Genomic DNA, 22,831 nt, shown 5'->3' with positions numbered 1-22,831 from the left:
ACTGGTTTTAGTATGTTCTCTGAACTCTGAAGAGCACTCATTCCCTGATACAGATGAAAGACAGGCACATTCCACCCTGCGTGGGGAATTTGACTTGATGAAGGAAGATGAAAGAAAAGAATCTACTATCTCTCTCTGAATGCACAAGTGAACTAGCATATGAAACAAGTCTTCATGAGGGGAGGCCCACCTCCACTAGGCTGGATATTACACTTGGCTTGTGGCCAAAGAACACAACCCTCCTGGCCAGTGCTCCTCTTGTAAGGCCACCTTTGCGTTGCACCCTTCATCCTTTCCACAGTACGAATGGAGAAGGAGACACACAGGTTTCAGAGATTTGGAGACAATGCAGGCAGAATGCTGCTTGAAGGACATGAAGCCCCAATGGGAAGATACTCAAACTACGCGGAAGGAGTGGGAAGTGGCATCCAGAGTGAGCAGAAATTAGCAAAAAGTTCAAGTCAGTTGAAGAGCACAGAGAGAGGGAAAACCCGAAGACGATTATATAAGAAATAAGGGCTCAAGGACAGGGGAAGCAATCCAGGAGTGCTACAGACCTTCAAAGACACAGGAGACATGTGGGTAAGGGGAGGACCAGGTAGCCTAGGTCCACAGTCTCCCATCCAGCAATAGGGCTTCCAGAAAGCTACTGTTTGGTTTATCTTTCCCAGCAATTTCCAATGCTTATGGTCAAGGCAGGTGTTTGTAAGAGGATGAGTTTTTTAAAGCTCTGATTTACACTGTTGGTGAAAAAAAACCTAAAAAAAATACATGATGCTTCAGAATATTTTTGTCATTTTCAAGCTTCTTTTGCTTTATATGGGGAAAGCAAAGGAACAGGTCTAATCACAGACGATCCCTTTTTCTTCATAAAAATTATGTTGAAATAAAATCATAGTTGGCTTTAAGATAAATGAAGATCAACTGCATTTCCTCCAATTTATCCTCTATAATTTGCCCCTAATAAAAAAGAAGAAGAAGAAGAAGAAGAAGAAGAAGAAGAAGAAGAAGAAGAAGAAGAAGGAGAAGGAGAAGAATAAGGGGAGGAGGAGGAGGAGGAGGAAGAAGAAGAAGAAGGAGGAGGATAAGAACAACAACAACAACAAAGTCGTTTAGGTGGGATCAGGGGAGGGGATGGAGGAGAGAAAGGGCGGGAAGGGTGTTAATCAAAATTAAAGATGTCATGAAGAACTTACACAGAACTACTTCTCTACTGGTTATTGCTATGTATGTTAAAAAAGAGAATTTGAGGAGAAGTATCTTGTGGAGGTGGATAATGCTATACACAGAATCCATACGGTTAGAACAATTTCAATGCTAGGCATGGGATATCTTCCAGTGAGTTGTTGACCAGGGAGGCCCCTGGTCCCCCAAAACTTTACAAGCTATCACCAAGGCTCTTGGTTGCCCACCAAGCTAGATGGTAAGACCCTATTGCTCAAGATTCCATGTGCCTAGGTTGCAGGTCACAGAGAAATAAGTTGGAACTGAACTGGAAGCCTCATCCCTATTGACTAGCTGTCAGGATGCTGGAAAGAGCTACACAGCCTGTTACGGGAGAAATGTCATCAACAGTGTTAGCCAGCAGTGGACCCTGCAAGCATTATAGCTGCTCAACTTGTGCAATGGTGGCATGTCTGTTATGGGGGAAACCAACTGCTCTCCAATTGGACTTGAGGCCCAACTCACAGGAAAGAATTCTTGGTTGTAGTGAAAACCTAATCAAAGAGGCCTATGGCTGGGCTGGTCATAAGCCCTAGGAGAGAAACTTCTACTGTTGTCTGACTAAATTGATATCTTAAGCCCATCAAACTGCCCTCAAAATATTTATGTTTATGCCCATGTATTAATGCTACTCTCACTTCTGGTTAGAGAAGCTTCTCTTTTCAGATGGCAGTGACCACTGGGTGCTGAGAAGTGACAATGGAGTGTTCAGCACTAAATGAGACATCTCTATCATACCCTTTAAGGCTCAGGGGCCACTGTGGAAGAGGTGATAGAAAGAATGTAAAAGCCAAAGGAAGGGAGAAATGCTTACAATACGGTCTTGCAGACATAAAGTGGTTTTGACATTCATGATCTCACAGGGGCTGATGCTACCTACATAAGAGCTGCATAATAGAAGAAAAAAATGACATCATAATAGAAGAGAATCTAGTTGGAAAGAAGGGATTCAGTGGACAGGGGATTGGGGAATGGGAGGGGGTTATGATCATGTTATACCATTTATATTTTTGGAAGTTATTAATAAAAATGTTTAGAAAAGAAAAAAAGAACAAGACACAGAAACTTAAACTATACCTTCGATGAAACTAAGAGTCATCTGGTAGTAGAGGTGGAAGCGGTCAGAGCTGAGAGGAAGCATAAACAAAGCGCCTACAACAGACAACAGGCAGTCTGGCCCATCTTGGCACAGTCTAGGAAGGCCCCAGTTGCAGTAGCCAGCACTCCACAAGGGCAGGAGAGGCCAGTAGCCATAGACAGTAGGGTGCCCAAATTCTGCCTGGCAGTGCCAGGTTAATGCTGGAAATACTGTGCATAGTTTGAACATGGTGTGTCTCCATGTGACTCATCTTCAAATTTGAGTTCACTGATTAGATTGTTAAGTGAAATCAGTGACTTTCTCATGGGAGTGAGTTCTCACTGGTGGGGGTCATGTTAGCTGCCAGGAGGGTGTGTCCTTATAACGTGAGGCTGCCCCTCCTGCTTTGTTTCTTCTGCATGAGTCCACTTGCCCTTCTTCTCTCCACCCTGAACTGAAGTGGTACAAGTCTCTCACCAGAAGCAGGGCAGATGTAGCACCAAGCTCTTGGAGCCAAAGTGAACTCCTTTTCTTTATAGGCTACCTAGTCTCAGGCATTCTGCTATAACAACAGAAAATGGATGAAAGGGCTGGAGAGATGGCTTAGAGGTTAAGGCATTTGCCTACAAAGCCAAAGGACCTCGGTTCAATTCCCCAGGTCCCACATAAGCTAGATTCACAAGGGGGCATGCATCTGGAGTTCATCTGCAGTGGCTGGAGGCCCTGGTGTGCCCATTCTCTCTGCCTCTTTATCTCTTGCTTTCTCAAAGAAAGAAAGAAAGAAAGAAAGAAAGAAAGAAAGAAAGAAAGAAAGAAAGAAAGAAAGAAAGAAAGAAAGAAAGAAAGAAAGAAAGAAAATGGAGGAAGACAAACTGAATGAAGAAGCTCTGTGTCCATGTACCATTCTCAGTCAGGAGTCGGGGAAGAAGGCTGGGAGGGAGGAGAAAGGCTCAGCACAGCACAGTGAGGCTGTGTGTCACAGCCACAGCAAGGAGTACTGTGGGGCACTGTGCTGAGTGACCTATGCTAACCACAAAAGGTAGAAAGTATATGACTCTGTTCCTATGAGGTATCTGAAGTGGAAATTGGTAACAGTGGTTATCTATGGGGTGGGGATTGTTTGGCTGGAGCAGAGGACACATTTTGTTTTCTACTACTTTATAGTACGTGGATTTTGGGCCATGTGAATACATTCTTCTTTGGGAACAAGTAAAATACAAAGCTCCCAATTTATTCAAAATTTAATAATACAATATTTATAACTATGATAAAATATATATTTTATATATAATATTATAATAATATTATAAAATATTATAAATACTAGATTAAGCCAGGCATGGTGTCATATACCTTTAATCCCAGTACTCAGGAGGCTGAGGTAGGAGGATCTCTGTGAGTTCCAGGCCCACCTGGGCTAGAGTGAGACCCTACCTAAAAACAAAAACAAAAACTTGCCAGGTGTGGTGACACATGCTTTCAATCTAAACACTAGATACAGAGAGGTAGGAGAACTGACATGAGTTCAAGGCCATCCTGAGACTACATAGTGAATTCCAGGTCAGCCTGGACTAGAGCATGACTCTACCTCAGAAAAGCCAAAAACAAAAAACAAAAACAAGCAAAAAAATGCTACATTTAATAACCCCAATTCCTGAAGTAGATTTCTTTGAGAAGCATTAACAGGTGGGGGCATACACTATTTTGAAAAGAATAAGTCTATCTAATAAAAATGTCATTGTAAAAATTAGAAATTTACTGACAAGAAAAATTATCAATTTATTTTTACCCAAAGATAATAACATTTTGGTAAATTATACCACTTAATCTGTTTTCTTTACAAATACATGTTCATTTGATATGTGGTTTTCTTCATTTTTTTTCCTCTTCCTCATCCTCATCCTCATCCTCATCCTTTCTTTCTTTCTTTTTTTTTTTTTTTTTGTGGTAGGGTATCATACTAGCCCGGGCTGACCTAGAATTCACTATGCAGTCTCAGGGTGGCCTTGAATTCACAGCAATCCACCTGCCTCTGCTTGTCAAGTGCTGGGACTAAAAGCATGTGCCATCATGCTTGGCTTGTTTCTTTCCTTCTTATGTTGTAAAGGCAATTAAACACTTTTAAAAGGATTTTAACATATCCAGTGTTTTCTGGACAAAGAAGGCCTCAGATAACTCAGTTACAAGGACAGCCTCTCCCACAGGCAATTTTCTAATGGGGTGGGAAATACCTTATTTTAGCACTGTTCATCAGATTCTAGGCTATCTATAAATCAAGTCCGCTAATATGTAAGTAACTGATTCCACTAATCACTCCTAATGGCAAGAACTCCTGTGATTCTTAATTCAGACCTCCTGAAAGGTCTCATATCTGCAGTCCCTACAAGGGAAAGCTAGCTGGGAAATAGACTACGAAGTGGTTGCTTTTGTTTTTTGGTGTTTGTCTCCCCTAAGACAAGTAAGACAAGGTTTTACTCTAGCCCAGGCTGATCTGGAACTTACTCTGAAGCTCCATGCTGGCCTGGAACTGACAATGATCCTCAGTCTTTGGGGTGCTGGGACCAAAGGTGTGCACCACCATGCCCAGAGCACAGCACTGGTTTTTAATTAGTTCTACTACATGCTTCACTGCCCCCCCCCCCGCCCCATCCCCAGGTAGGTCTCACTCTAATGCAGGCTGACCTGGAGCTCAATCTGTAGTCTCAGGCTGGCCTTGAATTCAGTGACTCTCCTACCTCTACCTCCCAAGTGCTGGGATTAAAGGAATGTGTCATCATGCCCAGATTTTTTTTGAGGGGGGGTGGTGATTCTTATCATTTTTCAGCTCACTTGCCAGGGCCCAGTCACTTTCTCTGAGCCTCAGAGGTCTTGGCTGAACATTACATGCAGAACATGCACATTGCTACATGAGATTATATGTTATACACACACATGAAAACATTGGTGATCATATATTCATATATATATATATATATATAGTTGGTGAGAATATATATATTTGTTTCCTTTACATAGATTGGTAAGGTAAGGTATATAGACATAGACTCAAGCACAGATAGAGATATAAAAATTAAGATAATCATGGCTGATTAGAAAAACTTTTCTTATTTGCAGCACTGTTAAATAATTAACTTCAGCACCTGGAGCAGGAGCAGCCACAGTGCGTGGACTGAGATGAGAGGTTTTCCTGAGACCACAACGCAAGCACCCTATAAAGTTGGTTCTGTTCCTGCAAGCTGGTTCCATTCCACTCCACAGTGGAGGAGCTGCAGAATGAAGACCCCAGTGCTGCTCTGTACAAAGGCTTCCTGGCTCCCATGTGAGGCTGAGTGTCACAGGAAGCTCTTGGGTGACCATCACAACTCTCTTGTGCCATTGTTGCAGTTACTTTTTGTTGCTGAGACAAACACCTGACCAGAAGCAGCTTATTGGAGGAAAGAGTTATTTCAGGCTTACAGATTCCAGGAACACCATCAATGGCAGAAGAAGCCAGCTCACTTTAGCATCCATAGCAGACAGAGACAAACCCACAAAATAGTCAGTGAGCAAGAATAGTTGGAGCTCAAAGTGCTCTGGATACACCCTTAGGGCTAGGCTCTAAGGGCACCTCCTCCAGCAGGCTGTTGAGACTTAAGTAGGAAACTTAGACTTAATCAAAAATTCCTGGGCTGGAGAGATGGCTTAACGGTTAAGCACTTGCCTGTGAAGCCTAAGGACCCTGGTTCGAGGCTCGGTTCCCCAGGTCCCACGTTAGTCAGATGCACAAGGGGGCGCACGTGCCTGGAGTTCGTTTGCAGAGGCTGGAAGCCCTGGCGCGCCCATTCTCTCTCCCTCTATCTGTCTTTCTCTCTCTGTCTCTCTCAAATAAATTTAAAAAAAATTACAAATAAATAAATAAATAAAATATTTCTAAAAAAAAAATTCCTGGTCTAAGCCAGGAGTGGTGGTGCACGCCTTTAATCCCAGCACTCGGGAGGCAGAGGTAGGAGGATCGCCAAGAGTTCAAGGCCACCCTGAGACTACATAGTGAATTCCGGGTCAGCCTGAGCCAGAGGGAGACCCTACCTCGAAAAACAAAAACAACAACAACAACAATAAAAAATCCTGGTCTGGAGAGATGGCTTAGCAGTTAAGTGCCTGCCTGTGAAGCCTAAGGACCCCAGTTCAAGGCTCGATTCCCCAGGACCCACGTTAGCTAGATGCACAAGGGGCGCACGCATCTGGAGTTCTTTGCAGTGGCTGGAAGCTCTGGTGTGCCCATTCTCTCTCTCTATCACCTTCTTTCTCTGTCTCCTGCTCTCAAAAAAATAAAACAAAAAAATTTAAAAAAAATTCCTGAGGCTACAGGGAACATACATTCACATTCACACCCCCACAACCATTCTGACCCCAGGTACATGGCCTCCTCTGCCACTCCAGCTCCCAATTTCTTTATCCATAATATGCAGAGTGTCTCAATATTACATGGCCTAGTTGGGTTATTCATTCATTCAGTCATCCATCAAATATTCACTAAAGTCCAAACCACACTGGCCAAAGCCCATGTGCTAGTTACTCCCATCCTTCTCTTGTGCCATTACCAGGACCATCGAGTCAAGATTATTAACTCCCTTTATTTGCAAGAGTACCTGTTAGTTCCAAAGCCCCTCCACACACAGCCCCCAGTACCCCTCAGCATTACCCATACTGAACATTTATCTGTTAATAATCAGCCTCTTTCCATTAAGGGCAGAGGCAGAGACAAGACACTCAGATATTTTTTAATGAAGGAGTCTTAATATTAAATTCATCTTATCTACAGATTTCTTTGAAAGTGATACACTAATAAGAAACTGAAGAATTTGGGGGGATCTCTCTTCCCACAGACAATGGAGGAAGGAAGGGCAAACAGAACCTGGTTTGGTGGACTTCAGGTGAACATAATTAATGATGTCTCCACTGATAGTGCAAGTTAAAGATTGGAAGTCTCTTCTGACACATAACAGTTACTTTTGAGCAGGGAGAGATCATGCCATCACCTCACTATGAAACCTCAGGTCCCAAACTAAGCAGAAGGCACTGGAAATCCTCAATGCCCACCTGCCTCCTCTACCACAAGGGCCCCTGCCTTGGAGGGGCAGCTGAGTCTCACTTGGTTTCATCTCAGCACCCACCAGGTGCACTCTGGGCAGTAAATGCTGGGATTAACTCATGAAGAAGGAGAATATAGTTAATAAGATAAAAAGGTAGAGAACAAGTTTCTAAGGATCTTTAAGAACAACTTCTAGGAGTGGCAGTGAAAATCAAGTTCTGGATTTACCCTTTGCTTTTAGGGATATTTTCCTTTCCTTTTCCTTTTCCTTTTTCCAGGTAGGGTCTCACTCTAGTCCAGGCTAACCTGGAACTCACTTTGTAGTCCCAGGTGGCCTCAAACTCACAGCAATCATCCTACCTCTGCCTCGCAAGTGCTGGGATTAAAAGTATGTGCCACCACACCTAGCTGCTTTTTTCCTTTTTAAATGTCTTTAGCAATTGACTCTTCATCATACAGACCATAACCACCTGAATGGAAAGAGGTAAGCAAGTGATACCTGGGTAGGGGATCTTCCCATAGGTGACAATTTCATATAGGAGGATTCCAAAAGACCACACGTCAGACTTGATGGTGAAGCACCCGAAGTTGATGGCTTCTGGAGCTGTCCACTTGATAGGGAACTTGGCGCCTGAGGAAGAAGACACACCACTCTTACTTGTACTGCGAGCTTAAACTAAACTAAAATGCCATGGGTAGGAAAAACACATTTCCTTCTTTGTATTTTTAAAAAATTCAAGTTCTTGGGCTGAAGAGATGGCTTAGTGGTTTAGCGCTTGCCTGTGAAGCCTAAGGACCCCGGTTCAAGGCTCGATTCCCTAGGACCCACATTAGGCAGATGCACAAGGGGGAGCATGCATCTGGAGTTCGTTTGCGGTGGCTGGAAGCCCTGGCGTGCCCACTCTCCTCTCTCTCTCTCTCTGCCTCTTTCTCTCTCTGTCTGTCACTCTCAAATAAATAAATAAAAATTTTAAAAAATTCAAGTTCTTATTTTATTTTACTTTTTAAGATATTGACTTGTGTGTTGGAGAGAGAGAGAAAGAGAGAGAGAGAGAGAGAGAGAGAGAGGAAGCTAGAATGGGTGTGCCAGGGTCTCCTACCACCACACACGAACTCCACATGCTTATACCACTTTGTGCATCTGGCATCATGTGGGTATTGGGAATTGTTCCTAGACTTGAGGCTTTGTCAAAAAGTGCCTTTAACTGCTAAACCATCACTCCAGCCCTCAAGTTCTCATTTACTTTTTAAGAATGTTTTTATTATTTATGTGCAAGCAGAGAGAAACAGAGAGAAGAAAGACAGAGAGAATGGCTGTGCTAGGATCTCTAGCCACTGTAAATGAACTCCAGATGCTTGCGCCACTTTGTGCACCTGGCTTTATGTGGGCACTGAGGAAGTGAACTCAGGTCATCGGTCTTTGTAGGTAAGTGTCTTAACCACTGAGCCATCTCTCCAGCTCCTGAAGTTACTGTTTTAAATAGGCAACACGCAACCATGGAACAGGATGGAAATGTTACACAAATGATAACTTCCCTGTTGGATACCCTCTTCGTTAGAAGGAGAGTTTCTTTTGTAACTGCTCAGGGATATCATTACCAGCCTCGCTTTAGACATGCAAGAGTGTGGCAGAAGGAAAAAGGTTATTTATTTAAGAGTGAGTTGCTGTGTTTTGACACCAGCTCTAAAACAGATCTTTCACATTCAAATTTCATCTAGAGTTGGGCATGTCAGCCTGCACCCATAGCCTCAGCTACTTAAGAGGCAGGAAGATCTCTTAGCCGAGGAGTTAAAAGCCAGCCTGTGCAACAAAGCAAGACTCTATCTCAAAACAAAACAAAACAAATCTTACAACAAAAGAAAAACAAATTTTCTCTCAATAATCTCCTTTTATGTTTACAAGGGATAGAAACATCTTTTATTTCATTTAATTTTTATTTTTGGTACTAAGGAATGGACCCAGGTCATCCCACAGCTCAAATATAAATATCTTTTTTGTTTGTTTGCTTATTTGTTTTTGTGTGTCAGGGTCTCACTGTAGTCCAGGCTGACCTGGAACTCACTTTGTGGCCCAGGCTGGCCTTCAACTAATGGCAATTCTCCTATTTCAGCCTCCTAAGTGCTGGCATGAAATGTGCGAGCCACCACACTTGGCTTTAGAATATAAATATCTTTTACCATGTATGTTTTTGTGGATAAATAGTGCTAAACCTGTGCCAGTGGGAATTGCAGGTGCTACTTGAATGGTAATGTCCTATTTTTCCATATGCTAGCACAAAATATATTAAACTATTGATATTGAGTACATTTGTCTAGGTGGAATGAGACAGTGATTAAATAATGTTTCCAGGAGTTGCTGATAAAGATGAAGGGCCAGGGCAGGTATAGATGTGGTCCAGGTTCAAAACCCAGGGTCCTCCTGTGGAAACCTGGACCCACACACAACCTGTAACTCCAGCAACTTAGCATCCTGGGAATCTGAAGGGTTCCTACAAGCCACTTAAGAAGTTGTCTGTAGGGCTGGAGAGATGGCTTAGCGGTAAAAGTGGATGCCTGCAAAGCCTAAGGCCCCAGGTTCGATTCTCCAGGTCCCACATAAGCCAGATGCACATGGTGGCGCATGCATCTGGAGTTCGTTTACAGTGGCTAGAGGCCCTAGTGTGCTCATTCTCTTTCTCTCTCATCTCAAATAAATAAATACATAAAATATTTTTTTTAAAAAAAGGAAGTTTGCCTTTATTATGTCTTATCCGAGGTTGTTCCCCCACCCCCCAGTGCCTTACCAAACTTGGAAGTCCCAGTAAGAACAATGATGGACAGTCATGCAACAGTTGCTGTGTACTGGGTACTCTCACCCATCCCTGCACCAGCTCCATGCCACTTGCAGTGGCAGTGTGCAGGGCTGGGGGTGAAGGGGCTGGGAGCTGGGCTCTGGCGCTGCAGGCCCGGGAGACAGGCTCAGCTCTGCCGCTTTCTGCTTGGTATTCCTGACAAGTTCCCTACCCACTTTGTGCTTTTCCTGGTACTTCCACTTGCCTCGTGGGGAAGAACTGAACCCTCTCCAGACTGCAGTGAGGTTAGGTGGACTGATGTGGACGGTGGGTACAGCACCAATACCAATAGCAGGTAGGCACTGCCATGTAGTCCTGAGATAAACCCACTGCTTTATTTAGAGTTCAAGCTCTTCATGCCCATGCCCATGGCTGCTTGCAGGAGAGTAGATACTTTTTGTGAGACTCTAGGCTTGCCAACAAAACCAGTGCGGTGAGTCATGTAACTCTGAGGGTGGACTCCTTGGATTTGACTCCTTGCTAAACTATTTAGATGGAATTCAGAAAGTTGAAAACTTCAGAGTTTTATCATCTGTAATCTATAACACAAAATTAATTTTATAAACATTTGCTCTATAGTTATGGGGAATGCACATAATTATATGAGTGAAAAGATTCATCTTATAAGACAAACAATCATGACTTTTGTCAAACCTGGGTTTGTTTTACTTTGCGTAAATGAAATATAAGGCTGGGAACATTAGTTCATGCCTGTAATCTCAGCGCTTTGGAGGCAGAGGCAGCAGGATTGAGAGTTTGATGGAGCCTGGCCTACATAGCAAGAAAAAGAAATAGAAAGAATGAAAAGAAGAAGAAGAAAAACAGAGAAGTTTCTCTTTTTAGATAGGTGGTGAGCTGGAAAGATAGTTTGGTAGTTAAGATCCTTGCTTTCAATGCCTGATGGTCTGAATTTGAGTCCCCAGTGCCCACGTAAAGGTAGATGCTCAAAGTGGTGCATGGATCTAGATGGGAGGTGAGACTCAACACTGAGGAGACTTAAAACTTGTCAAAGTGCTGAGAAGTTACAGTTGAGAGTTCAGCACTAAGTGAGACATCTGTATCACACCCTCCAAGGTACAAGGGACAATTGCAGAAGAGGTGGCAGAAATGATGTAAGGTGTGTGTATATGTGTGCACATGCATTTGAAGCTAAACTACTTATCGTCCTCAATCATTTCCACCTTTTTGCTTTTTTGTTTGGTTGGTTTTTGAGGTAGGGTCTCCCTCTAACCCAGGCTGACTTGGAATTCACTATGTAGACTCAGGGTGACCTCAAACTCATCGTGATCCTCCTACCTCTGCCTCCCGAGTGCTGGGATTAAAAGCATGTGCCACCACACTTGGCCACCTTATTATTATTATTACTTTTTTTTTGAGATGGTCTGTCACTGAGCCAGGAACTCACTGATTTTGCTCCATTAGCCAGGAAGCTTCAGGGATCCTTCTGTCCTGTGCCCCTGTACCCCTGGCAAGTGCTGGTATTATAGGCATGCACTACTATGTCCAGTCTTTACATGGGTACAGGGATCTGAACTCAGGTCCTCATGCTTGCACAGCAAGAACTTTATAGACTGAGCCCTTTCTCCAAGAGAATGCTTAAAAAAAAAGAGTACTAGAATGACTATCAGACAATTATTGCATGTCTTGAATACTTTACTAAATGTGTTCAAAAGTAATAATTTTAGAGCTGGGTGTGGTGGAGCACATCTTTAATTCCAGCACTTGGGAGGCAGAGGTAGGAGGATTGCCATGAGTTGGAAGCCAACCTGAAACTACATAGGGCTCAGCCTGGGCTAGAGGGAGACCCTACCTTGAAAAAGAACAACAAAAAGATTTGTGTAATGTGTAATTGCCTTATTACAAAGCAAAAACGAAATAAAATGAGATAATAAGAAATCAATTAGAGATAATTACTACCACCTACCTTCCCTTGCTGTGTACTCATTATCTTCAATTACTCTTGCAAGGCCAAAATCCGCAATCTTGCACATGAGTGACTCAGAGACCAGGACGTTAGCTGCTCGCAGGTCGCGGTGAATGTAGTTCTTCCGTTCAATGTATGCCATGCCCTCGGCAATCTGCAAACAGAAATAGGTGCAGGTTTGTATTTATGGTGGGCTCTCATTGTGGTCCATGAATGAAAACTAAAGACATGAATTCTTTTTGTGTGAGCTATGCTGATTATTCAAGTTTTAAAGACAGTGGCAAATCACAGTCACGATTTGTGTCCTTTATAAAATAACTGCCAATCTGACATATCTCTAATAATAGCTGCTTAAAAAAAAAAAGCATGGGCTGGAGAGATGGTTCAGTGGTTAAGGCATTTGCCTGCAAAGCCAAAGGATAGTGGTTCAATTCTCCAGGACTCACTTAAGCCAGATGCACAAGGGGGCACATGCATCTGGAGTTTGCTTGCAGTGGCTGGAGGCTCTAGTGCCCCCCCCCCCCGCCTCTTTCTCAAATAAATAAAATATTTTTCAAAAGCAGTGAATTTCAACATTTGGTAAATTGGTAAATCCTTTCACAGTAATATACAGACGTCAATAATTCAGTTTCTTAGATGAGAGAACACATGCTAGGGTTTGGTTGTTTGTTTCCCCAAAAGTCGTATGTTGTCATCTTAACCCTCAGAGCATAATTGTGCCATTATAAAAGTGTCCTTGGGGAGCTCCCTGGCCCTTCTACTATGGGAGAGTACAGCTAGAAGATGCTCACTGTGGAGAAGAGTAGGTCTTCAGCTGGACTAAGGCGATGGACATGGAGACAGTGATGTGTTAATACAAGTAAACCGGCGGGCACCAAGAACACATGTGAGAGGTATGCCTGCCTGGTCAATAGTGCCTCTCTGTCAAGTTAATGACCAGCTCTCAAGTTCTTAACACAGTCCCTCAGGGTAACCAAATTCACTCTGAGAACAAAGCGCAACAGTAGGAAGGGAGGAAGGATTTCAATAAAACAGTAATGTGATGAGGCGGAGCTATTGCCCAGCGCTAAACAGAAAATGAGGCCCACCTCCAAAATCAGGCCTTACAGGGTGTCATTGCCAAATTATGCACTTAAGGAGAAGGAAGGGAGGGAGGAAGGAAGGGAGAGGGAAGAATGTGAGGGAGTGGAAGACAGAAGGAACCATTGATATCTGTAAGAAGTTAGAAAAACTCGATTTCACAACAGAATGAATGCATTCTGCCACCTTCTGTTGTGAATGGCAGGGCCCATCAGGAGGACCTGACTTCCCACCATTTTCACCCCTATTATGATTGCCTTAGCACCTGGCTGGCTTTCTCTCTTCCCCTGGGCCACTCCCTGCTTACCTTCCACTCCAGTGCCCTCCAGAACTTCTCTACCTTCTCCCAGCATCAGTTTGTACAAACATTGTTTGCAGCTGTAGGATGTAGCCTTGCCACTATGTTATGCAGTTTATACTGCTCTCATTGTTAGCACAACCAGCTGATAAACACATTGAAGGCAAAACCACAGATGTCTTTTCTATCTTCACTTGTATCCAATGGATCCTTCAATGCTGTCCAAGCCCTTTCAGATGTGAGTGATTTAAGTGGAGGCTGGGAGCTGGGAGGCAGGAGCAGACTCTCTCTTTGTCTACTAGTACGTCAACCTCAGTAAGGTTTACTAGAAAGGGACACTAGAGCTGAAGAAAATGGAGAGGGATCAGGCTTGGAGAGGGTAGGAAAATGGGTGTGTGTGACTGTAATATAATGAAACTGAAGGCTTGGGCTTTTGAAGATAGCATGAGGTACCTAGCTGAAATGAACCAGAGCAGGTTCCAGAGAGATCCAAGAAGAGCTGGCCAGCACCACGGACCCTGTCAGAGCCTCTTTATGGTCCTATTTGATATTTGAGTCTGAAATCTTAGGTCTCAGCTAATATTCTAATAATTATATGCAAACTGGGCCAGGAGCCCAAAGAGGCTGAATGTGACTGAAATCCCAAGTTAAGCAGCAACCCGTGCTGGACACACAGATGTGTCAGTGTAGACAGGTACGCTGCCAGATGTGGCCACCAGGACTCATTACACTAGTGCTGAATGAAGGATTTCATGGTTGGCTCATGCTAAGAGCATTCCTAGAACTGGCTAGTAAAGCCTTTGCCACATCTATGCAAGCTCTGCATCCACACAAGTGTGAATGAATGTGCGTTTACAGATGATTCTCTGAAACGGTGACAGACTTGCAACAAGCCTTGTGTAGTTTAGCTTTCTTTTTCATTACAGTGTGTGATGGAGCTTGGCTTCCAAGCACTAATAAAGATATTTACCAGACAAGAGTCCAAACAGTAGCACTAGAAATGGGATCAAAATGAAAGGCTTTCTGGTTAAGACTTGCTTCTGAAATCATAAATATCATTGGGCTCCTTTTAAGTAAAATAGCTCCTTCTCTTCATTCCTATATTAGCTTGTTCTTACTTTTAGTTCTTTTTTAAGAACCTTCCTGTTGGGGATGCATTTACTTTGCTAAGGCAAATCTGGCTGTATTACATCAGAAAAGGAAGAAAAATAAGTGCTGACTGGCTAATCCAGCTTCACTCTTCCCTGGATAGCTTCATCCTTCCCCTGGCCCACTTAACATTCAGCACAGCAGAAAGAACTGTAACGTGTACATCAAACCAAGACTCTCCAGTGTTTGGGAACTCAGGTGAGGGAAGGCCAAGTATCCCCGCCTATGTTCCAATAGCTCAGAAATGGCCACAGTGCAGGAGTTACCTGGAGTCAGTCAAGTCCAGTAAGGAAAGTGTCTGTATGAGTCAGAAGGTTGTTTTGCTGTGTGGTGTGCACACACATTTCACTATGGTGATGACCACAGGTAGGTGGTCAGGTAGATAGACAATAATAACCACCTTTCCCCGTCACTCACAAAGTACTTATTATATTTTACATTCTTTATATACAAGTCACGTTTCACATTAATAACAAATCTACTACATGCAAATGAGGCTTAGAGACATTAAAGAACCCATAAAAAGCAGCAGTGAATGAGGGAGTCAGGATTTATACTGAAGGTGTCAGATTCAAAGTTTATGCCCCAGAATGTCACAACCCCAAGAGAGTTCAGTTTCCACACATAACCAGATAGGCAACTAGTTGCTTCTGATACCCAAAGCCTTCATGGAGGCAGAATTTCTTTACTGAGAAAAGAGGAAACACTTGAGAGTGTTTCCTGCTAGATTTCATTGCTAGTCTGCCTAAATTTCACCCCAAAGAAAGGGGTGAAATTCTCCCTAGGCAAATTTAGCTTATCTATTTCTGAAAGTACATGGAAGCTTGTGTTGTCTCTGCTCAGGATATTGCTCTCAACCTTTATTTTTATAAAGATTTATTATTATTTATTAGAGACAGAGAGAAAGAAGGAGAGAGAGAATGGGTGTGCCAGGGCCTCCAGCCACTGCAAAGGAACTCCAGACGCGTGCGCCCCCTTGTGCATCCGGCTTATGTGGGACCTGGAGAATCGAGCCTGATTCCTTACGGTTCTCAGGCATGCGCCTTAACCACTAAACTATCTCTCCAGCCTTCAACCTTATTTTTTTCATTATCACTCCCCTAAAGAGAAAATTTTAACTGGATTTAGATTTTAAGTTTAAATTGGAGCTGGAGATATGGTTTATAGGCTGAACCTTAACATAATTAAGACCTGGGTTCAATTCCCAGCACTATTAGTATAGGGGAAAATAAAGCAAAACTTAAATTAAGTTTATCCTTTAAAGAATATTTTTAGCCAGGTGTGGTGGTGCATGCCTTTTATCCCACCACTCGGGAAGCAGAGATAGGAGGAGTGCTGTGAGTTCAAGGCCACCCTGAGACTACAGAGTGAATTCCAGGTCAGGCTGGGCTAGAGTGAGACCCTACTTTGATAAACAAAACAAAACAAAACAAATCACACAAAAAAGAATATTGTAAAAGAGTTTAACATGCGTGTGCCAGAAGACATTTTCCCACCTGTCCTTCCCTTGTTGGAGGCAGCTTCTCTGTCTACCTTCTGGCTCTGCTGCTTTCTTTGCGGTGCCTGGAACTTGACTGCAGGAAACTCTGTCTCTACCTCCCATCTCACCTTCAGCATTCTGGGATTACAGAAGCCTGCCATGACTTCCATTTTTTTCTTTTTTATTAATTAGTTTTGTACTCAGTGAATACAGTCAATTTGGTACCATTGTTAGGCTCATCCATGTCCTACCCCCGCCCCCTGGACCTTCCTTGTTGAGGTATATGGGTCATGTATTGTGGAGTTAGCCCACAGTTATGGGTAGGAGAAATGTCTCTGCATATCATGACCCAACATGTGGCCCTGACATTCTTTCTGCCCCCTCTTCCGCAAAATTTCCCTGAGCCATGTTGGGTTCAATTTTGGTCTGCTTCAGTGATGAGGTGTTGGGGGCCTCTGGGTCTCTGGATCTCTGATTTGGTAGAAGTTGATTTTTCTCCGTGTTGATCTCCTTCACCCATTTGCTGGTACCTGGTTCACCAAGAAAACAGCACCCTATGACTTCCAATTTTTTTTATGTGGAGTCTGGGGATAGAACTTGTGTGGTCCAGCTTAAACAATGAGTGCTTTTTCCACTGAGAAATCTCCTTACCCAAAAGCCAATTTATTCTTTTTAAAAAAATTTTATTTATTTATATTTTATTTGAGAGCAATAGACAGACAGAGAAAGAGGCAGCTAGATAGAGAGAGAATGGCACACCAGGGCCTCCAGCCACTGCAAACGAACTCCAGATGCATGTGCTACCTTGTGCATCTAGCTTACGTGGGTCCTGGGGAATTGAGCCTCAAACCACAGTCCTTAGGCTTTACAGACAAGCGCTTAACTGCTAAACCATCTCTCTAGCCTCAATTTATTCCTTATAGGAGAAATTAAATACAAAGAAATATGATTGCATAGCTAAGTTTGAACATTGGGTACCTGTAAACTAGTGTAATATATCTAATCCCTTCAATAATCAAGTTTTGCTCTGTTGAGGCAGATCTTGTCTGTAATGTAAAAGTATGGTTTCAGTGTGAACCCAAAAATTCATGCTGAAATTTCTATTCTAATGCAATGATGTTTAGCGAGTGACAGGATTATTAGGGCTCCATTAAGAATGGGATTAAGGGTTCTGTGAAAGAGACTTCGCACATGGTTCTCCCTTGGTTACCTTTCTACCTTCTGAAGTGTGGATCCAGCAACACAGTCCTCCCAAGACACCAAATGTTAGCACTTTGGTTTTGGATTTCCAGCCCCCAAACTGTGGGAAATAAATCCTTTTTTTCATAAATTCCCCAGCTTGTGGTATTTTGTTATAGTAGCACTAACAGACTAAGGCATAGCATGTAAGAAGCTAAATGGAATAGCGATGATTTAAAAAGTTTTGCCTATGAATATAATAAAGAAAATGGATGATAATAAATTTGTCACTAGAATGTGGTCAGGCAAAAACAAAGCATAGAAATAACCTTTTACATAGGTCCTATATATATCATGCAAGAGACACAACTGGGCTGGAGAGATGGCTTAGCGGTTAAGCGCTTGCCTGTGAAGCCTAAGGACCCCGGTTCGAGGCTCGGTTCCCCAGGTCCCACATTAGCCAGATGCACAAGGGGGCGCACGCGTCTGGAGTTTGTTTGCAGAGGCTGGAAGCCCTGGCGCGCCCATTCTCTCTCTCTCCCTCTATCTGTCTTTCTCTCTGTGTCTGTCTCTCTCAAATAAATAAATTAAAAAAAATTACTATTAAAAAAAAAAAAAAGAGACACAACTATCCTTCTCTTTAGAACTTGGGTAGGACCAAAAGGAAATTACTTTCCCAGAATCATGTCCCAGGCTCATAGCGTGGAAGTGAGGAAATGAGTTTAACTTCCCTTCTGTGTATTTTGCAGTTACATTAAATGTTAACCCACAAGCTCGTGTCTGTTAACTCTATGTGCTGAAGTCACACAGGGTGATTGTACACATTGTCGTCCTCTGACCCTAAGTGAATTTGGATCGATGGAGGTAAGGCACCCCCAGGGGTTCCTGCTACGCAGCCTAGGCTGAGAACCCCTGTAGGCTCTTGAGATGGGAAGTTGGCTCTGGACCAAACATATTAAATTTGAGAAGCATGGTACTAGACCCTATACTTGGGATCCTAGTTTATTTGGGAATTCAGAGTTTAGGGTAAAGTAGAATAAAAATCTTAGTCATAACATGTTGCCAACAAAAATACCTGACATGTGGATGGTGCCTTTATAATGCTTGGGAAGGAAGTCTCAACAAAGATGCTTAAGAAAGAGCAGAGGGAGCTGAGCTGCCCTAAAGAATCCAGGCTGGGGCTGGAAAGATGGCTTAGCAGTTAAGGCACTTGCCTGGGAAGCCTAAGGATCCATGTTTGATTCTCCAGGTCCCAAGTAAGCCAGATGCACAAGGATGACGCAAGTGTGCAAGGGTGCACATGTGCAGTAGGTGGCGCACGTGTCTGGAGTTCAATTGCAGTGACTAGAGGCCCTGACATACCAGTTCTCTCCTTCCCCCCCTCTCTTTCTTTCTCTCTCATAAAAAAATTACAAGACGGGCTGGAGAGATGGCTTAGTGGTTAAAAGCTTGCCTGTGAAGCATAAGGACCCTGGTTTGAGGCTCAATTCCTCAGGACCCACGTTAGCCAGATGCACAAGGGGGCGCTCGCGTCTGGAGTTCGTTTGCAATGGCTGGAAGCCCTAGGCGTCCATTCTCCCTCTCTCTCTCCCTCTTTCTCTCTCTCTCTCTCTGTCACTCTCAAATAAATAAATAAAAGTTAACAAAAAAATTTAAAAAAATACAAGAAGAGGAGGAGGAAGAACCTAGGCTGGCAGAAGGGAAGAAGGGATGCTGAGCATGAGCGAGGCAGGCGGCAGGATAGAAAAGTGAAATTCCTTGTCCATCATTAGCTTGGAACAAGCTGCTTGAACATCTGTTTTTCTTGCTACTTGTGGAGCAGTATGTACCCCAGGGGTATCATGGCTCAGAGCAGGGGAAACAGAGTCAGGACCCGATTGACTACCCCTCATATGATGGCTTTGGGGTTGTGGTATAAGTTAGACGCTTGGAGAAGCTGATTCAATCTTTTGGTCCTGAATCTGAAGAAGCTGTTCATCTTCAGCCATGCCCGAGTCACAGTGCCAGACCCAGTGGTGTGCAAACAAGAAAAATCAAAAGCAAAACCAACTTTCTAAACTACCTTCTGATGCTGACAAAATCAATCACTCAAAATATCTCTTCTTCCTGTGTTAAAGTCTGCCTCAGATATTCTATGTGTGAAGCTACTAGAAATGTGAAATACAATGTGTCCTGATAACCCACAGTGAGAATGATTCTGTAGGAACATAACATGCAGTTCAGTTACTGAGGTTTCCACGCTCTGGGGTATAACTGGGGTAGCTGATGTAAATTGAGATGTGAGCTCTTCAGCTCAGTTAGCATGACTTATTTTTATAGTTCCTCTTTTTTATCTTCAGCAAAAACATATGAAAATGACATTTGCTCCCTTTGATGTTTGTTTCTATTTTTTTAATGCAGCTTACTGAGAAAAGTGATAATGGAGCCCAAAGGTGTGTGTGTGTGTATGCATGCATAAGCGCACACATAATGACCACAGTCCAAGTGCCAAGAATGGCAACTGTCACCTGATAGTGCTTATGACTGAAGCAAATGATGTAAAACCCATCCTTGCTCTGTGTGTTGCTGTCCTGGGAGGAAGGACTGAATTATATGGGCACGACAACAAGCTATAAACTTCACCAGCCAGCAGCCCAGACAGGCATGGGGTGCCCCTATGAAAATTCTAGGCATCAAAGACAATAATGGTGCTTCCTGAGGTCAAGGACAGTCTTCTCTTAGATACTTAGACTTCTAGTCTCATGAAATGTGAGTTCTGCCTTGTAGCCTTTCTAATGCCTTGTGGGAAGGAAAGGAGTGAGGCTCAGGGGTAGTCTCTTCCTCAGTTGCCAATCAGCTGTTCTTCCTCCACCAACAATCAGCCATTATCAACAAGCTGAACAGCCTGTACTTCCACAGCCAAAGGCCTAGAGGCACAGGTCTAGCCAGAGAAAAGGGAAAATAAGATCTCCCAAACACACTGCTTTGAGGCAGGCAGTATCAGCACTCTGTTGCAGTCAGGTTCTCATTGCTGGCAGAAATCACCCAACCAAGAGCAGCTTGTGGGAAAAAGAGGTTTACTTTGGTTTACAGGCTCAAGGGGAAGCTCCACAATGGCAGGGGAAAATGATGGCATAAGTAGAAAGTGGACATCACCTCCTGGCCAACATGAGCTAGACAACAGGAGAGTGTGCCAAACAATGGCAAGGGGAAACTGGCTATAATACCCATATGCCCTCCCCCAACAATACACTGCCTCCCGGAGGTGTTAATTCCCAAATTTCCATCAGGTGGGAACCTAGCATTCAGAACACCTCAGAAACTTTTATGAGGGACACCTGAATCAAACCACCACATTCTGCCCCTGGCCCCTATAACCTATCACTTTACCATACATGATGTAAACTACAATGCATTCAGTCCAACTTTAAAAGTCCCTCTAACTCAGGTCTCTCAGGGGCTGAGATACAAAGGCCTTGCTTTTCCAGGTGAAGGAGATGCAACTGTCAGGGCTGCTGGGTGAGTGGCTAGTTGAGTCTTAGAGGCCACTCTAGACACACACTGCAGAATTACATGGTAGCATTGCTGACCTACTGCCATTTCTTAGTGGACTCATATCTATACAGTCATGTCACTTAGCAATCTATTGCTACTCAGTTTCATTCTTTTAAAATATTTTTTTATTTATTTGCAAAGAGAGAGAGAGAGAGAGAGAGAAAGAGAGAGAGAGAGAGAGAGAGAGAGAATATGAGTGTGCCAGGCCTGCTTGCCACTGCAAACTCCAAATCCATGCATCAGTTTGTGAATCTAGCTTTACGTGGGTACTGGTGAATCAAACCAAGGCTGGCAGGCTAAGTGCCTTAACTGCTGAACCATCTCTCCAGTCTTCACAATTGCATTTCTCTTGATATATCATGTAGCATACTTACATAAACTAAGTCAGTGTGATGTCACTAGGTGATACAATCTTATGGGACTAGAGCTGTCTATATAGCTCATAGTTGACAGTCGTGTTACGCCATATACCATTGTATAGTTTCCTCCCTCCTTCCCTCCCTTCCTTCCTTCCTTCCTTCTTTTCTTTCTTCCTTCTTTCATTATTATTATTTTTTTTAATTTTTATTAACATTTTCCATGATTATAAAATATATCCCATGGTAATTCCCTCCCTCTCCTTCTTTCATTATTTTTCAAGGTAGGGTCTCATTCTAGCCCAGAGTGACTGGGACTCACAGTGATCCTCCTACCTCTGCCTCCCAAGTGCTGAGACTAAAGGCATGTGCCACCATGCTCAACTGTATAGCTTCTTACACAGACCAGCCCTTATATGTACAAAAGTTTTTGCTCTCATTGCCCCTGGGTTTCTACTATAAGCACAAAGCATCACATGTGCACACACCTATGGTGAAAACGAACATGAACTCTAGAGTCCTAATTACTTTGAAAATAATTTTTTCACAGGCTATAATGTCAAAAATGTTAAATGAGACCAAATATATTGAAAGCATTGTACTTCACATACTCATTTAAATTCCCTGTGCACTGACAGTGTTTACACTGAAATCTCATGGATCTCTTCTTCAAATGAGAGGCGTACACTGTGAGCAGTCTTAGTGGGCCTCCTCACTCCCAGCCAGGATCCCTCTGAATGAACTGAAAACCTCTACGACTGAACTTGAGCTTCATGTCACCAATGCATTTACTGAGAAGCAAGACCATGCTGGAGGCTTATAACACAGTTATGTCTGTGGGGAAGAGAAATACCATCTCAGGCTCTTTATGTGGCATCCAGCTCTAGAGGGGAACCTCAATGATGGGTTACAAACTCCAAAAGAGCCCTTGCAAGGGGCTTACTTACTAGTGATAACCTCCCTCAAATCTCTCACCTTTTCCTGATCTCGAGTGTCACATAAGGAGCCTGTCAATCCTGCACAGGACAGCTGGAGACAACTCTGACTGCAGGATGCTCAGGCTGCAGGCCACCGCTTTCCTTGTCCATCATGTGCTCTGTGGACCACCGCAGCCCACACTCAAAAAGCTTCTCCATGTTTGAAGTGTTATGTGGGTGACATGACTCTGGAAGGACTGTTCACTTAATCACTATGGCTTTTCTGAGAAATTAGTAAATACTGGGTTATTTAGCCTGGGGAGGGTTGTTTTTTTTTTTTTTTTTTTTTTTTTTTTTTTTTTTTTTACCTAGTTTACTAAGAAGCAGCATCCATATTTGAGTCAGATGACTGAGGGGATGAAAAGAACCAAAGGAACCTCACTGAGGGGCTGCATGAGATGTCCCAAACAAAGCTAAAACCAGCCTGAATGAGAAGCTGGGGTGGAAATACAACCTGTTTTAGAATTGGCTGCTGGAAAACATCTGTCATCTAGATAAACTGTGAGAGAAATTAAACAAGAAGCCTGCCAAACTGCAGGACAGAGGAGAGCCTTGCCTTCCTACTGCTTCCTGCTTTCCTGGGCCCCATTTGCCTCATTCTCTACAAATAGACTTGCTTCTTATGGCTGAGAAAAGGAATTCTAGTAATT

The 22,831-nt window shown here is 43.2% G+C and overlaps 1 protein-coding gene across 2 annotated transcripts in view; it reads right to left on the bottom strand.

Moving 5' to 3' along the window:
- Lyn (LYN proto-oncogene, Src family tyrosine kinase) overlaps positions 1-22,831 on the bottom strand; it is a 134,792-nt gene that overhangs the window by 2,676 nt on the left and 109,285 nt on the right. For both annotated transcript variants that reach the window (XM_004653349.2, XM_004653350.2), the window contains exons 11-12: positions 12,129-12,282; positions 7,873-8,004 (exon numbers count right to left, since the gene is read on the bottom strand). In XM_004653349.2, the coding sequence (XP_004653406.1) occupies positions 7,873-8,004; positions 12,129-12,282 (286 nt within the window). The remainder of the gene's footprint in view (positions 1-7,872; positions 8,005-12,128; positions 12,283-22,831) is intronic.

This window comes from Jaculus jaculus, chromosome 2 (genome assembly GCF_020740685.1).
Source record: "Jaculus jaculus isolate mJacJac1 chromosome 2, mJacJac1.mat.Y.cur, whole genome shotgun sequence".
Taxonomy (NCBI): Eukaryota; Metazoa; Chordata; class Mammalia; order Rodentia; family Dipodidae; genus Jaculus; species Jaculus jaculus.
The sequence above is the reverse complement of the archived record's forward strand: the minus strand, read 5'-3'. Positions and strand labels throughout refer to the sequence as shown.